The sequence below is a fragment of the Leptidea sinapis genome, chromosome 15, assembly GCF_905404315.1.
Source record: "Leptidea sinapis chromosome 15, ilLepSina1.1, whole genome shotgun sequence".
Taxonomy (NCBI): Eukaryota; Metazoa; Arthropoda; class Insecta; order Lepidoptera; family Pieridae; genus Leptidea; species Leptidea sinapis.
In genome coordinates, this window is record NC_066279.1 from 9021647 (window position 1) to 9040701 (window position 19055).

At 32.3% G+C, this 19055-nt stretch overlaps 1 protein-coding gene across 1 annotated transcript in view; it reads left to right on the forward strand.

Moving 5' to 3' along the window:
• Positions 1-9227: 9227 nt before the first annotated feature.
• The window catches only part of LOC126968192 (synapsin), a 154057-nt gene continuing 144229 nt past the window's right edge, over positions 9228-19055 (forward strand). The window contains exons 1-2 of the mRNA XM_050813051.1: positions 9228-9242; positions 17466-17497. Of these exons, the coding sequence (XP_050669008.1) occupies positions 9228-9242; positions 17466-17497 (47 nt within the window). The remainder of the gene's footprint in view (positions 9243-17465; positions 17498-19055) is intronic.

Consider the following 19055-nt stretch of genomic DNA (forward strand, 5'->3'; position numbering starts at 1 on the left):
CCTCATGCCTCCGCCCTGTTGCCTGCAGCCTGCACACACAAGTTACGAGAACAACAAACTTTACTTTCTGCGGAAGGCCGCGTTCACACGCAACCTTACTTGTCAAGTTAAATTACATCGTTAGTTTATACAAGAAGCATTAAATGTTTTCATAAAAATTGTGTTTCTAAAGCTTAAGTAATTTGTACGTCTAGATAGACTGTGACAGCTGTGAACACGTCCAAATCAATTGCGGCGAACAGTTAGCCTCTATTTTCAGCGACGCACGCACACTAAAACAAAGTGACTACTCGTAACATATAGCAAGTGTAAGACGTAGCTTGTCATGCACACGAAAGTAAAAACCTGGCCTATTATCATGCGTTGCGGAGAGGGTTGTAAGAGGTGGAGAGCCTCTTACCTGAGTTATAAAGATTTGAACAAATGATATTTTTGATATATTATAATTATAAAAGCCGACGACATCATATTATAATATAATAGTAAGTAATAATTTAATTTGCTACATTTTCATTATTTTTTATTCTCCTTGTATATATCACTCGGGAGAAAATGACAATTTCATTGTTTGGGTTTATTGAGCACTTTTAGTACGCTTCATCTTATGTAAGATCAGACTTTTATCGACGAAGCATACACATAACATAATGTATTTATCTAACTCCTTGTCTATCCAATAAATTTATCATCTTCTTGATTTGAGCTATATACCTAGTCTCGTCATAAATACTGAAACAGAGAATAAAACAAATTTTCTATTGCAAACAATATTTATTACTTTTACAGTGTGTTAGTTTAATACATAAATATACAACAATTTAAAATATAAAAACCTTATGCTATTGACTGCAATACAGTCTTTTAAACGTTGTCGGTTGTTATTTGGCTTGGGAAAATTCTTCACTGCCAATCGTACGGGTTGTTTTAGGGACTCCAAATTATCACCATCACAATTGTACTGTGGTATATAACTTATCCTTTGCCTGGCTCTGCTTGCTTTTTTTTCTATCCCATAATACACCATGGAGCTTATCACCTACTATGTCTGAATTTACTTGATAAATAATGTAAATAGTTATGGTGAACGCGACTTGTGAACACAGTTGCGTCGGCGCTCATGGAATTACGACACACGCCCACACTGACTGTTTCGTACAGATACGATAAGTGTATGCACACACAGACATAACTACAGGTAGAGTTATAGAGCCTCCGACAGCAGAACAACGCACCGGTTCGTCGTGGTTTGTATTTTAATAATACACAACAAAGGACTATAATTTATATACATTTTTAACCGACTTCAGAAAGAAGGAGGTTCTCAATTCGATTGGTTTTTCATGTATTTAGACTTATTTAGATTTTTGATACGATTTACATTTGGCTTGGCCGACTACCTATCAATAAAAAGCACATACAAATAATAGTATTTTATTAATATTAAGTTTGCAAAAGAGGTGTATTGAATTAAATATTTATTAAGCTATTTTAATCTTTTTAGTTTTTGAAGTTGGTTTTTTCAACGTATTTTTTTAACTCTAAACAAATACCTAAGAAGAACTTGTACATTTTTATAAATAAGGTTTTGACTACAGATAATTAATATTAAGAATTACAATTAAAATAATAGTATATATTTATTCAAACAAAACAAACCTTATAAATATGTTTACAATACTATAATTACATTATATTAAAACTATCATAATTAAAACAGAATAGTAAAGGTTTTTGATTATTGTTAGTGAATAATATATTGCGTGAACAGACTCTAGAATATTGAGTATTTAAGGATAAGGGCGGTCTGTCAGAACTAGTCTGGGAAAAAAATATATACAACCTTCTCGGAAAGTGCCTTCGTGTGCGAATCATTTATAATGTATAAAAGTTGTATGAAAAGTTAATGACGTGGTTTAGTGGACAGGAAAGTAATTCGAAGATCAATTTGTAATGTGTTCTTCCTTTGTTTTTTTTTATCGGGAATTAGCTGCTGAAATCTCAGGTATGCCTGTCTATTGTTTAGCCACAACTTATTTTCAATTTTAATATCATATGTTTTCCTACGCACGCACCCGCGGTTAAACAGTGTACATAAATGATCCACCCAGTAACTTTTATTTAAATTAAGTGACAATAAAACGTTTTGGACGATGTTAACAATGCAATGTCGAAGGTAGTAAAGTTGATTAATGTTAAAAATCTTCTTCTTAATGAGAACAAAACGAAGTGTATTAGAAAATTTATTGAAATAGGCGTTATTTTGCGGAAATACATAATTATACAAATTATTTGAGTTTTCTTTAGTGTTATTTCCGCCAATATTTGTCTTTAAACAATTCGACGAGCAACAATTCTGGCACGAGTCTCGTTCCAGTTTTTGGCGAGACAACACGTCCTGAGGATGCCTCGTGTAGAGGCGAAACACGTGTCGAATTGTTTAAAGACAAATATTGGCAGAATTAACACTAAAGAAAACTCAAATCATTTGTATAAAGTGTATTAGATTTATACTAACAAATGTTAAACAAGTAAAAGCTAATATTAAAATTAAAAACAATGAGTTATCTCTCGTGGACACTACTGTATTCCTAGGTATAACCCTCGATAATAAGCTTCAATGGGGCCCTCACATTGATACATTATCGGAGAACTCAGTTCTGCAGCATATGCACTCAAAAAGATCCGTCTCTATACAGAGGAAGTCTAGTCTGTTTCAGCTACTTTCACAGCTTTATGTCTTTTGATATACTGGTGTGGGAAGTGCTGCTGATATTAACAGCATCTTTGTGTTGCAGAAGAGGGCTGTTCGTGCAATTTACAATATGGGTCCCAAAGAATCACTCCGTGAAAAATTTTAAGAAATAGGTACAATAACCGTCACTTGTCAATATATTTATGAAAACCTGATGTATGTGCACAGGAATATTAACGTGTTTAAGAAAAATAGCGATAATCATAAGTTTAATACTGAGTTTTTCGGATGAAACGATGATGGTGATAATGAATGCGTCCGTGAAAGCAGAAGATATTACTATCAAAAATCGAATCGTAATAATAAGCCGAATGTGATAAAACTTGCACTTGACTTTTGCATGCTTTGACTTAGCATAAGGTCAAGCTTACACTCGGCTTTGTGCGTAAGTAAACTCTGAACAAAGTCTCAGTACGCTGTATAGATCTCAAGTATTAGTATCAGTAGCTTATTAGTATTATTAGACGACCTGTACAGCTGAGTGGTTAGCGATCCTTCATACTAAGCTAGAGGTCCCGGGTTCGAATCCCTGTAGGTGCAAGTATTTATATGATGAATATGGATGTTTGTTTCCGAGTCATGGATGTTTATATGTATTTATGTATATTTAAGTAAGTATATTGTATTAAATATATCGTTGTCTTGCAACTCATAACACAAGCTATATATGCCTAATTTGGAGCAAGATAATTTGTGCGAAGAAGCCTCCAAAAGGAATCGATAGTAGATAAATAAATCGTAAATTTTTATATTTAAACTTATTATCAATCTTTTCTAAATATATAATCCGACAATATGTCATTGCCTGATAAGGTTGCGTTTTCTTCGTATTAAGTGCATCGAAAAGACTGTAAGAGGAATTTTGAATTCGCAGTAAAATTTTCGTTAACGTCCTTTTTTTCTGATTCATAGTATTGTTGTTGTTGCTTTGAACAATACATAGGTATCTACTGCTCTTTTGAAATCCACCTTCAAACTGTTAAAGTCGCAGGGGTTTCGCGGTTTATAATCGTGATGAGAACGTCTCGAGTGGTGTGCGGTTAGAGTAGTTGACCGCTCTCGGGAAAAAATCATAGCGCGGCCTAACAATTAATATTCATTTTCTACAATCCAAGAAGAATTATAAAGTCCCATACTTAAACTATTTTTGGTGATAAAACATTTTGTAAAGTAACATTATATAAGAGATAGCTGCCGCCCCAGCTTGAAGTATTGATATGCTGTGTCCATGATGAGCAGTTTCTTCGAAGCCTACATTGATGAAGTAGGTGACAATTGCATGGAACTTTTATAAATATATTTTTTCAAATAACTTATAGAATGGTAACGTATTGGTATTTATCGCTTGATATTTGATTGAATTTGAAGTTAAAACCTTTTGTATCCTGTATTAATTTGGTACTAAGATCGACTTATTAGCCTTATATCATAACTGCCCCGGAACATATTGTCCCGACTGCTGCGACAAAGATATACTAATGTACTTACGATCTATGTTCAAATTTAAAATTTATTATTTAAATGCAGTTTCATAGATGATATAAAATTCTGATTCTAAGTAATCTCAAACTTGATTGATTATTGCAATGAGCCGTTACTGGTTAAAATACACATAAGTGCTTGGGATGAAACTAAAGAGTTTCATTGATCACATCCAGTGACCTTCACGCGGAGTGCTCTAGATGGAAGATATAAATTTCAACTTGCTCGCCATGAACATTTAATTTTAATTCGCCATTTTTTAATTTATAGAAATTCAAACTTCTTTTATTAAAGTCATTACTAGGCAGCATTAAAGAAGTAACAATTTTAAATCAATTAACATTAGATCGACATTGGCTTGCAGAAACTATGCTGTTGTTGAGTTTTTGTAATGCCTTCAGAATATTGAACAGTTGATATTTAAAGCGCATTTTTGTAGAGGCACTTGTTAACGTAACTTGTTATATTACCTACTTACTTTTATTTATATTTATAAAAAAAATCAAATGTAGCAAACGCTGTCTAAAAAATAATATAATATTAATTTCATTTTGAGGATGAAATAAATTTCTAAAAACTGCTAAAATATTTAAACTTTAATTTACTCGTTTGTCCTCCTATTCCATAAAATTTACATCTCTTACAACGATATCAAACAAACTAAGGCTGGTTTAAGTAATAATAGAGAACCTAGATGTTATATAATACAATAGTCTACCGGAATATAACGTATTTTCGGGAAAATCTCAATTAATAACAACCTTATCTTTTATTGTTTTTGTGTACTTCTGGCTTATTGTTACTCACATCAGTAATTTGATTCCTAAGATATTTTTATGTAATTAAATATTATTTGCGTGTAATGTTGATATATTTCTAAGAATAAATAAAATGTGACGTCATTGTCCACGCTTACAAAGCCCTTAAAATGGCAGGTATGTAAAGTGTGCGTGCCAGCTATATGTTTGTTCCGAGGTAAACTTTCGTCTGGATGAACCGATATTGATAATTCTTTTTTTGTTTGAAAGTTAGTGCTTCCCGTGTGATCTTATTGCAATTTGGTTCAGATCTGACAATGGCATCCATACGGAAACCATAAAAGTCTTAAATTTGCTTTAAGTATGTGTGCGTCAAATTTACGAATACCTCAATATCGCGCCTACCGATTTCGATGATTTTTGTTATTGAAAAGGATATACTCCAAAGGTAGTTTGGTGAGATTATGGTTAGTTTCTGATTATGGGATCCATGGCAAAGTAACAGAACTCTTCAATTCTTAGGAGCAAAATAACGATGCTCGGCGGAATCTTTTTATGCTATCCGGATATTTGAGTCAGCTACCATAACGTCGCAATCGTCAAGTTAATGTCGTAGTTGAATATGATGATCCATGGAACTCATTAACGACTTACAGTAAGAGTGCGATCTGTGGCAGAATTTCTGTCTGTAATCGAATTGCAATGCGCTTACGTTCATTGCTGCATTGCAAGTTTAGATCTACACAATATATTTAGACAAATTATCAATTGGTGTACTTCAGATTCACTAAAAAACCTAAAAAATAACAAAAAAACAAGCGAATTCAAATAATAAATAATAACACTAAATGTTAAAACAATATTTGCATAAAAAATCCGACTTCAAAAACACTTTCAAAACAATATATAAGTAGGTATAATATGCACTAAAAAGTATTTAAATAATTGCGTATTTTTATACAATCTAATTAATTAATGTAATTCTAGTTATGATTATTGTTCCAATCCAAAGGATAAGAATATCAAGAAATGCGGTGTTATATGAATATCAAGAAATAAATGCTTATAATAAAGCCTTTTCTGCGACGTTTTGTTTAAAGCGATGATAATGAGTTTAGGTATGTTCGATAATATATAATGACTACGTGAGGTAATAAGTATAGCTTTATAGTGCGGTGTCATATTCATAATATTATATCAACCTTTGTTCATTATCAATATCCTATTCAATTGTGCATCATTTAATTGTAGTTGATTTTAACTTAAATCTACTAGCTCACTCCGACTTACCTCCTCAGAGCAGCCATTTATTACAGAACAGAAGAACTTCTATAAATAAATGTAACATTACTTTCAAACTGTTTTGGAGAAGAAATAAAAACGTTACTAATTGTTTCCTGACCGAAAACAATTTAAAGAAAAAAGAGGCTAAGAACTTTAGATTTTTAGACTTCCGTGATGGGTAGGACTGCAGCTGACTGTAGGTACACTTTAACAAGATCCATCGCTTCCTTGAAGCCATTGAAAAATCCAGGAGTCTTCTCTGCTGATTTCGAGTTGGGATGCCTGTCGAAAATGTTTCAAGCACTATGAGCCAGCCAATAAAATCAATCAATTATTTAACCGTGTGCTTCGGACATAGATTGACACTCATCACGAAAGTTTGCACTAATGTTATCACCAATAAGGAAAGGTAGAGATTTACTTTGAATATTTGGCAAGAAGTAGAAGAAGAAGCTGAGATATTGCTTACATATTGCTATGATCTACCTTTTTTACTTTGAAAACGGTGAAAATTACTTGTATTTCGCACCAAAAGTGTAATCGTAAGTCGCCGCGTGAAGTTGTATGGTACGAGATACATAGCTGTTGTAAAGCGTAAAGCTGCCACTGGTTGGTATCTTGAAATTAATTGGTAAGTGTCAATTTATAATAAGTTTATGAGACTCTGATCACTCACCAAAGAAGTTTTATATATACGATAATTAGTTGAAGCAATAAAAGTTGGTGCTAGAAGTTTGGAACAAGTTAGGTTCCGTAGTGTTAGCTATCAGACAAATACAATTTAATTAAAACTTCAAAACAAATACGCCATCTGAGCACAATAAGACGCAACAGCGACTTAGTTCGTATAGCAGCCGGTAGAGCCAGATGTCGCGACAGTCGCCCGCCCTCAATCAATAACACCAGCTTGCGCCGTGCGGCTCCCGCCTATCACATCACTAGCAACGAAGCCATTCCCATTACGTTTACTCATTTCCCTACCCGTATCAGGAAAACCAGTGCTCGCGTACGCTTCGTAATTTCATCGGATTAAATAACAGTAAGTACTCATTTAATTATACTTTATAACACAAACAGTGTTATCCTTTGAAAGGGAAATGATTCTGCGAGTTACAAATTCTGAATGAAAAATGGTGTCAGGAAGAGGGTATCGTTCAATGTAACGGGTATGTAGGGCGGTGAATGATACTCTTATAAATTGTAGTTTTCATTCATTTTAATTAGTTGAGAAATGTTTTAATTGTTGAAGCGATAAATTAAATTGATGTATTAAATAATTATTAAACTACGATTGACCTCATTTCGCTTAGATTAAATAATCAATTTGTTTTCTATTAAAATAATATTCATTCGATTATTATTAATGATTGAATATTTTCTTGCTATTCTGGTGTGATGTTTTCGACGTAAATAATTTAAAATTAAAATTATTCGTAACTTTTATTTAATAAGAATGGTAAGCGGGAGATATTACTGTTGCCTATTATATAATTTTTAATATCAGAAATATAATAATATTACGAGGACTTTAAATATAATTTTTACTTTCATAATATTTTCACCTCCAGTTTGGAGTTCTTTGTTGTTCTATGCTTTTGTTTGTTTCTAATTTGGAAATTGACGAAAAGCAGCAATTTTCGTAGCGTGAAAAACGGCTCACAATCTTAAGTTTAAGGCTTTATTGTGCTTATTCATGGCTGAACTGGAAATGATGAATGATTAAATGTTACACGCGATACTTGCATTATTATCGCCACAGGCGCAAACTATGGATTTGAATTTAGAACATAAAGCGGCACTCACAATATGTTTTCATTATTTTAATTTAGAATGAGTTTATAGATGAGTCTATAGGAACAATCTTGTCATAGATATTAATCATTTCGAGTTTGCTTCCTTCGAGTTGAATTTCCTTATGGCTGCATTCAATTATTTTAAGATTTTTGAAAGTATAAGATCTATTCCAAAAACAAAATGGGCAGCGGCTATCGAAAGCAAGGGAGAAGGCCCGGCAGTTAGTCTGGATATAGCGAAGTCCTTTGATCGTGTATGGCACAAGGCGCTTCTCTCAAATCTTACATCATTTTGGCTTCCCGAGAGTTTATGCAAGTGGACCACCAGCTTCCTCACTGGGCGCAGCATACAGGTCGACGGTTATTGCTCGAGTCCCTGAGCCCCTGACCCCATGAACGCTGAATCGTCAACCAGTGCCGGATGAAACTTGTCTTTTCTATCGATTCCTCTCTCAAGAACTTCGCGGAATGGGATACAATTAACATTGTCCAATTTCACATCCAGAAAGTCATATCACCGCTCTTCGATTACGCCACCTCCCTAAAAGCCTCACCGGCCATCGGAATACTGGGTCTCTAGGTCTCGAGCGATTGACAATTCCGGGGTCATTTGGAGAGCAAGAAGCTGGGCGTCATTAATAGAGCACGGCAATACTTCAAGCCGGCCCACATTCTAGCGCTCTACAAAGCGCAGGTCCGGCCACACATGGAGTATTGCTGTCATCTCTGGTCTGGCGCACCCCAGTATCAGCTCGAACCAATCGACAGCAGCTCGAATTATCGAGTACCCAGTGCTCTGTGAACGGCTGGATCACTTGGCGTTACGTAGAAACGTTGAGTAGTGTTCCAAAGAGCTGCTTCAGCTGACACGCCATAAATTAGGATATCATCCCGATCATTTGGATGTGTGGCGGTCCACTTTCTTTCACGTACTACAAAGCTGTGGAATGAACTTCCTTGTGCGGTGTTTTCGGGACGATACAAACGGGTACCTTCAAAAAGAGCGAAAACTCTTGGTTCTCATGGTTCTGAGAAGCTTGGTTACGCTCCTGTGATTCCTGTGGTGTGGCAGTAAAGTATGGGCGGCGGTGATTACTTAACAACAGGTGACCGCACTGGTCACGAAAATGGCAATTTCACACTCAAATCCTTATTATTATGGTGCTTATAAAGGTAACTGTGGTTCTTATAACAGTATTATATTATATAGTATTCAATCTCGTATTTCACAAAAAATATACTTAAAATAATATAAATGTTTGTTTTGACTTCGACACAAGCTGATTTTGGTTCTTTACGAAGTTATACAATGTAACGCCTTGTTCTTTTTTTATTAGCAAAGTATTTTAAACTAAAATTGGCTATGGCTAATAATACGTAATAAGCAGGTGAACATTGTTATGTTTACCTGTTCATAATAACAATATTCGCAAGCTAATCTATTTTTTAAATCTCATCTTTATCCGAATTGATGGTACCTAAATGGTAAATGATAACTTTTGACATTCATAACATTCATTCATTTATCTTCATTAAGAAGAATGTAATTTTGATATGATACCAGTGAACATTTTGTTTTATATTGTTGGATAGCTATCAATTACAAACTAAAAAACGATATTTTTTTAAATAATATTATTTGTGTATTAATATTATACAAAGTAGTCAAATCAAATCAAATCATCTTTATTTGCAAGATAAGGTAATAATAAGATGATGTTGGCTTATAATTAACAGGTGCTCTTATCCTAACCCATAAGGCATGCAAACTTATAGTGGACAACATAGTCAGTTCACGTTTTAATTTCTGTAAAAAATATAATATACTCTACTATACTAAAAAAAGATAAAGCAAACTTAAATTAACATCAACCATACAACAGTTATTATTTCATAGGCTTATTCATTTTAATTTATAATATAATGTCTTTAGCTACACTAGCTAGTACCTATACATAACAGTAATTAAGTATTAGTTGCAAATTAATATACACCGTAGTAACTATAAAAGACAGTTGTTGTGCAATTAAATAATAATATTCATCAATCACTTACCTTAAATTATTTAACTGCGCCTTTAATAACTATTGCCAATGTTAACCCTAGTGGTTAAAAATTCTGATTACATACAGAAAATAACAACTATTAATATTATTCGATATTAAAAGTTATAACGCGATAAAAAGACAGTGTTTATAATTAAGGTTGTTAATTAAATATTTATCTAATTAAGTCTAATGAAATGAAATGAAATTAATTTATTTGTATGAATCGTGGTAACACAGTTCTTAACAATTGGTAGATGCACAGCACAATTCGCCAATATGTCGGCATACAAGTATTTGATTGTCAATATTGGAATTTTTATATTTATGCGTCATTAATACACATTAAATAGCTATAATTTAATTATATAATATAAAATAAACATTAATTTGTAGGTATCTCTCAAATAATAACTTATAAATTCTTACAGTTAAATTTTGCTAAAGAATTATATTAAACTATAGAAACATTTATAATATGCATTATTGTTTTAGGCATCTCTCTAATATTTTTGGTAGGTGAGGTATTTTTAAAGACCCTAATGCACATAACTTTTGCGTTCTTTTGATGAAGCGCTGTTCTACAGTATGGCATAAAAAGACGAGTTGAATCTCTTAATCCTAATATGGAATAGTCTTTTACATACATTGCTTTTTCCATTATCTTTGAGAAAATAGATAAAAGAAATAAAAAGGCATTTATGATGTCATTTCTAATAACTACTAGATACTACTACCGCTTCGGAAACAAATGGCGCTCTGAGATAGAAGAAGCGGCGCAAGAAACTCTCCCAGCATTCTTTTTTTCCGCTCTTTTCAATAAAAATATACAATATTGTACAGTCATTTCTATCGCTATAAAATAATCACAATCTAGTCCCAGATCATTTAGATATTCAGCAGTGGAGTAATAGGATTTACGACAGAGCCTTTTTTTTGTAAAACATTCAAATTTATTTATAGATTATGCCTGAACAGTGGCTTTATTATAGAAGTGTATACATTTACCCTTAAAGCTATTATGTATCTTATGAAGCCTACTAGAATTAGTTACAAGCAATCCCTTATTTCTAGTATTATAATAATGAAAATCACTATTAAGAGCAAAAAGGTGACGATTTTTGTGAACGTATATTAAATTTTCATAAATGTACTGACAATGAACAGTCATAATATTTATTTGTGACAAAATCTGTACCTCCCGTCAAACTCCCGTCCTAGTTATAAAACTGTGATACACCAAGCCCAAGGTAATGGATTCACGCTGCTGTTACCGGTTACCGGACTCACGAATTGTAGTGTAAGCTGTCCGATAGTTACATTTTATTATTCTTACGCCTTGTTTCACAACGTACAAGTAAAGGTACGAACAGACTACTTGCTACTCATCTATAGAATTAAGACATCATTTGCGTCTCACTACGTATAAATATATAACTAGCAGATGAAGCTTCATTTAAACTATAGTAAAGCATAATTATCTGCAAAGTACTACTAGCCTTTGGTACATTCTGTTTCATGGTACGTTTCTATTTTGAATTATGGACAATTATGACAGGCTCATGACAATCTAATAGTTGACATTCTCAAATGTATCTATACGAAAGTGCAAAACAATAACAATTGACTTTATAGTGAAAATAGTGGTAGAAGTGTCATTTAGAAATATACAAATAGAATACTATAAAATATGAAATGTAAATTTGTATTAAAAGCCATTAAGATTGTGTTACGTTATGTCGTATATAAAATATTTTTTTTTTTTTAATATTTTCATTTCGACATACGCAACTATAGAGTGCGAGGTTGCCAAACCGTTCTTCCAATAAGTCATCTAGTAAATAAACATAGCGGTAAAATAATTGCAAGTTTGTGAAACGCAATCTTTTTTACTCGGAACTTTTATGTAGCTATTAATTTATCTAGCCTATGACAATCTTCTACTTAACTTGTACATTGTAAAACAGTCCCTTAGAGTTATAAACAAAAATATTAGAATACTCATAGTAAATAAAAATACAAAAATATACTAATAGTTATTTCAATAATATTAACGAAATAAAACATTAATCATTAATGTTATCCTCAACCATTGAAGTCTACATTTATATCAGACAAGGAATGTGTAAATATTTACTTTTTCAGAAAGTCTACTCAATAAAATTGAACGATAAAAGACTCAAATTGAATTAAGGAAACACGTAATGGCTCAAATTCACTGGCAGTTTGTGTGAGTCGTTTTGCCGCTCCGTTCGTGAGATCGATCGGTACAGACTGGCATGTCGCCAAAGCCTTTTGGCGCTGTGTGTGACTCGCGAACATCACTTAGGAGTTAGAACCTTCGATTTTATTATCTGGGATCTTTGAACAAAAGACGAGGCGATACTTAAACCTTTAGAATTAATTAGGTTAGAATTGTTGGTATTGACCCTTACTTATAAATGTTCCAAAATAACTTATAAAAATCTTAAGTGTACAAGGCCCACGGTTTCGAATTTTAAACAAAAAATACGTGGACCCGTCTGAATTTATTTTTGACGTGACTTATTTTCATGAAAGGATGACTGATATTATCGAATAGATTCGCTTTTGACTTCGCCGCACGCAATTTTTTGTGCGCGTGTGTAAGTAGCTTATAGTTACGCAGGCTGGCTACATCTTCCAATATATAAAATTCTTGTGTCATGGTATTAAACATTGAACTCCTCCGAAACGGCTTGACTGATTCTCATGAAATTTTGAGTGCATAGTGGGTATGAGAATTGGACAACATGTATTTTTCATCCCCCTAAATGTTAAGGGTGGTCGACACGAATTTTTTTTTTAATTTTTTTGACATTTTTTTTTAATTTTTTTGATTATGAGTCAGCATTAAAAAATACATACAACTTCAAATTTTTCAAATTTTCACCCATCTACGACCAACAGTTACTTTTGTATCGCGATTTTAATATCGGCAATACAATGTTTGCTGGGTCAGCTACTTATTTTATATGAGTATTTAATGACACTAACTCTCACGCTTGTTCATATAATAGCCTAAACAGATGATCGGATTTGGTGCGGGCGAAACATCGGACGCGGTCCGGTAGCGTATTCGATGGTATGTCGTACTGTCCATCGCAGAAAAAATGATTGAAATAGAAACTTTTTTTATTACCAGTCTGTTTTTATAAAGTGACAGTTGAATTTCATTTTATTCTTCAGCTAGCGTGACATCAGTTATGTAGACCTAGCCCGCCTGTCACTGACAGAGTTATCGGTAGCTCGTGAACCGCGTGATGGCTATTCGTTGATCAGACGATTTTAATGTCGATAACGTAGCATCATTCCGTTGACTCGTCGAGAACGAGTGGACAAGAGTCGAACGAGGCGCGGCTCGGATAGTAGTGGGTTGCCACTTCTAGCTACTACAAACATCTACAAAACCCAATAATTCCGACTTTCTCATTATCATTCAGTTTTTATTTGTTCCTGTTAAATCTTTAGGAATTTTTTTTAAGTTTGCTTTCGTAACGTGATTTTTTTTCTGTTTTCATTCTTTCTTTCGTTCGTTGTGTTTTCAAGTTGATAGCCTTATCCGGAATGAGGGTAGGAACATTAAATTATTATTTTTTTAATTTAAAAAACAGTTAGAAAATAATAATCTCCAATAACAGTCACTTCTAGTTGTAGGTAGGAAAATGTCTCTACACTGTTATTATACTGTATAAAGGTGAAAATGAAAGTCAATGGCTTATAATGGATTATAGCTCCCGAACATTACGTAGGGGTGGGCTGGCGTGTCCCAGTTAACATATAGTTCTAACTCATGATTGGCGACGTGCCAGAATATACGACCGTTAAATAAAGGACAAAACTACAGTCATTTCATAGATATTAATCTATTGATTTACGTATTAGAGTTATTAGTAACTTTTATGTTTCACGTCACATAACTGACTCATTTTTAACTTTAAAGACGTTTAATAACTAAGGTACAGTTCGCAATTAAGATCCCCCTTTTGTAAAAAAAAAAGTTTGTAAATAATGCAACACAATTAAGTTGAAGTATTTTTTTATTATTTTGAACCGACGAAAACTTCTTAACTTGAAAAATATTTTTTTAAACGCCTAATATTGTTCCAGGGACGATATTGAGATCATAATAATAAGCGCGTAAAATTAAATTGACTATAATTATATAATATAACTATAAGTAAATATAATTAATAATGCTAATAATTATAATATCTAATCAGACAATACTATACAAAATATTAAAACTATTAGTATTAATTTACAATATTTTATATATCATCCCACTGCTGGGCAAAGGCGTCCTTATTGTTTGCTGTACGACACCATATCACTCCTTCGTAAATTACTAGATCGTCTCTCCATCTAGTACCAGGTCTACTTCTTCTTTTAGCATCTAATGGGTGCCAGTTTGTTACTATACTGCTCGATCTTTCGTTACTGGCCCTTGCTATGTGACCTGCCCAATTCCATTTTGCAGTTTTGGAATTCTTATTACGTCTTTTAGTTATTTTTTTTCCGTATTTCATTCCTTGTTATTTTGTCTATTAGTCTAATACTTAATAAGTTTCTTTTCATATTTCTTTGCGTCACTTTTAGTCTCTTTGATTGGTGTTTATTGAGCGCCCGAGTTTGACAGCCATATGTTAGCGTGGGAGCGATACAGCAGTAAAAAGTTTTTCATTTTAAGCTGAAAGAACGTCTTTGTTTTTCAGTATATGTTCCAGTGCCCCTTGTATTTACTTCTTCTAATTTATAATTATCTATCTTTAAATTCATGTGTTTTTCCACGTTTTTCATTACTTTGGTTTTTTCCGTATTTGTTATGTATATGTGTCTGTCTTCAAGTTTTTTTGAGAAAATAACTATGTAATCAGCAAATCTTTGATTGGTAAGATTTTGTCCACTTATAATAACTCCTAAGTTTTCCCATTTATAGCTTCCAGCGTAATCAGTGCCGTGCTGTTCCAATAAATATTTTGTATAATCCTTATGTATTTATTTAGCACTCTATCCGCCTTCAACGCATGCCATACTGAACCGTGCTGTACAGAGTTAAGTCTATGAATGCTATGTAGATAGTTTGTTGGTACTTCTTACCTTTTTCTATTATTTTTGGATACATTGCAGTTGATCACTTGTCGAGTATGAGTTTCGGAATCCAGCTTGTTCTGATGGTTGTTGTATATCTAGATAGGTGTTTTTTTACCATATACCAATGGGCCTGTATAACTATTCATGTTATTGAAACTACCCTTTTTATGTATTAGTGAGATTTCTGTTGTTGTCCACTGGGTTGGAATCATCTCTGCTTCTAGAATTTTATTGTAGAGTTCTGTTACGACACTTTTAAGCTTCTTGAGCTAAGATTATCCGATCCTGGTACTATGTTTATGTCTAGTGAATTCAATGCATTTTCTACTTCTTTTCTCATGATACCTGGTATTTCGTCGCCACTTTCATTGTCATTGTAGTCCTTCATAATGCCATCTTGGTTTTTCATAATTGTACTAGTGTATAGACTTTTGTTTTGCTTCTTCCAATTTTGAGTATTTCTATTCTATTTTTTTTTCTGTTCTTGTTTTTGATGTTGTTTGAAGCCTAGATATCCATATCTCTCAAGTTGATGATCTTAGTTTTATTATTTTAGTTGATCCTGATAATTTTAATGTATCTAATATTAGTTTTTGTTTGTCCCTTTTCCTTCCTAATAAGTTTTTTGATCATTTTGTTAGTATCTTTTAGTTGTGTTTTTACTTCTTCTGTTCTGTTGGTTTTCAAGTTTTGTTTTGCGCTTTTTTTATAAGTTGTTTAAGTTTATAACAAAATTCGATGATATATTTAAATAAAATTATAAGTTCTTCTGAAAACAGATCCTCCTGGATATTCAACACAATCTCTCCCATTGTATATCTTTTTTTACCACTACCATAAAGATATACCGTATCTTATATTTGTATTGTCATACAAATTGTATCATATACATAGAGTATCTATATCCAAGATCTTTCATATTCCTTACACGAGAACACACATTGGACTTGACGCATAAATAAAATCAATCGATATTTTTAACGATAATTCATTAAAATCTTGCTCTTCAGACTTGTACTCCATATATTATGTTGTATATACTCTTGTACTCTATATTATTCTCTTCGTTATTAACCACACTTAAAACATAAAGACAGCTTTTTGCTTTTTGTTTTTTATTTATACCCTGTAGTACTTAAGGGTTAAATACAAATTATTTATCAATAAAAATTTATATCCAATAATGTGTTCATCTTTAATTGTTACGTATATAAGAATTGTACCTAGCGTCATTTTATATAAATGTGTTATATTTATATGTGGTAATACCGGTAGTAGTGTCTAGTATATTAGAAATTACATTAAAAAGAATTCTAAAGGAATCAACTCTAAGAAAATACATGCCTTTTATAAACTTATGCTAGGTAAGTTATGTGGTTATAGTATATAGTGTTGATGATACAAATAAATAAATAATAATTAGTAAGAAACCCTTCCACTGGTGAAACAATTTAAAAATGAGTCGAGTTGTCATTTAGTTTCAATCTATAATCATATGTCATATATTAATAAAAGCATTGTGTGGTTTTATGAAACCACGGTAAAAGTGATTTTTTTTTTCACATTATAGACATTTAACTAAAAATTATTGGAATAATATTACATGAAGGGTATACAAATCGCTTTATAAATATTTATTTTATACTTGGAAAATTGGAATTATAATGGAAAATAATAAAAGTAGACTAAGTCTCCAACTAATGTTTTTATTGAACTCTGTGTTAAAAATATTGAATAAAAGTTTCACTTTAATAAATTACAACATTTACATTAAACACTGACAAAAACAAACAAAATAGGGTGGAGCACTGGCACAAATGAGTAATAGTCTAAACACTACACGGTCAGCTGCTGCGAACCAAAGGCGCCGCCCGACCGTCAAGCGACATGCAACTCACAGACGAAAAAATTTGAGACGATGTAATAAGTTTCACTTTAAATATATAAATCTAAACTTTATAATCAAAAGAAAAGATGAAGTGTATTTACAATTTTTTGTCTCCCACTTATTTCAACATAAAAAAATACATTTCCCATTTCCTAACACACGTCTCTAAGAGCTCAAACAACAAACACAAAACTTAGCTGCGTAGGTTATATGTGAATGAAATGTGAGGAACTATTTTCATATCGCAGCTTTGAACAATAGACCTATTGTTAACAGGAACCTCAAAACTTCCCTTCCACCACACGATCTGATATTGGCATCCTGTGACGACATCCACCGGTCACACTACAGCGTCGAAGCGAAACTTGCGGGAAATATCCGAGGTATGTGTTTCTCTTCAAACATATAAATAAATAGGGTGTTTCATTTTTATTTTCTAAAACGTTCTATTTATTTTTCAAACTAGCTGATACCCGCGACTTCGTCCACATATTAGCACGCAGTGCTTATATATTTTTTAAACTTTAATTAAATGAAGATATCGCCATATTTTTTTTCGATAAGGGCCAAGTGTATAAGGAATAAAACTTAGAAGACTTAAATGAAATATATCAAGTAGTATTTCCGTGATGCACGCACAAATGAAAACTTCTGTCATTTTATTTGCATAGAATCTATTTATTACATGATGAGAAATTTTCAATTCAACGATTTAATTAATTGACATTTTAATACAGTTCGATCTCAAATATCTGGATTTTGGTTAGGAATTCCAAATTCTAATATGTTGAATATTCGACATTGAATTGTGCCAGGCTTGACTTTTTATGCCAGGGAACTTTAACTAGGCCAGGGAATACGATGGTCCAACACATTCCGCGGTCTATGTTAAAGTTAGCGTTACTGTCAACGTTCATTTTGACTTAAACCTTAACTTATAACAGCTAATATAATGCAACTCAGTCCTAGTTATTGTCAAACATTAACTCGCAGTTTCGTTAAGAGCTCCATTCTAATGGTAGAGCTATTGATATGAAGTAATTGTCAGCAGCTCATTTTTACAATATATTTTAAAATATATTTAATAACAAAATATCTATTGAAAATATATTGTAATCTATGTTTTTTACAGCTTTAGTCATGATTCTTATTATATTTGTTATGAAAAACAATTTTTTATTAAAAATAATTTTAAATCTATCACACCTCAAGCCTACTGTCAGTCATTATTTTATAAGTGAGATAAGTAATAGTTGATAGTTCAATAGTTATTTGCAGTACAAAAGGACACTATTTTTATTATTATTAATTAACAAGCTGTATATTATGGAACGTATTGAAAATTGTTAAATACTATCACGAAAACTCATGAAAGGATAGCAATATTTTACCAAAACAATTATGAAAAGGTGAAAAGTGTAGAACGTCATCTCTGAAATGAAAGAAAATTAAAAGCGTGTTTCAAACAAGAGAACAAAGGAGGTAAGAACTCTGAGGACTTTTATTAAAGTGCGAAAATATAATATCATTTTGTACTCACATTATGAGCTTTACTAAATTACAAATCATTAAAGTTAAGGTTACCACAGCATTTGTTGCAACAATTGCAATATACGAACAAGAGTGATTATTATTAATTGTATTATTTGAGCTTGTATTAAATCTTAGTACCTACTTAAACTCGCAAAAGATAACAAAAATTACAGACAATATAAATAATTGACAATACAACGTTATAATAATTTACGAGTGCAATAAATTTTACCGTAAAGTATTAACAAAAGTGAATAAAATGTTGTTGATAAATTATCAAAAGTATCTTACAATGACATGTGCTGCCATCTTCAGGAATATTTATTTAATATTCTATAATTATTTCAGGAAGGTATTATAGACGCGTCCGTCTGTCTCGCGTTATCATTGTCAAAACGTTATTGATAT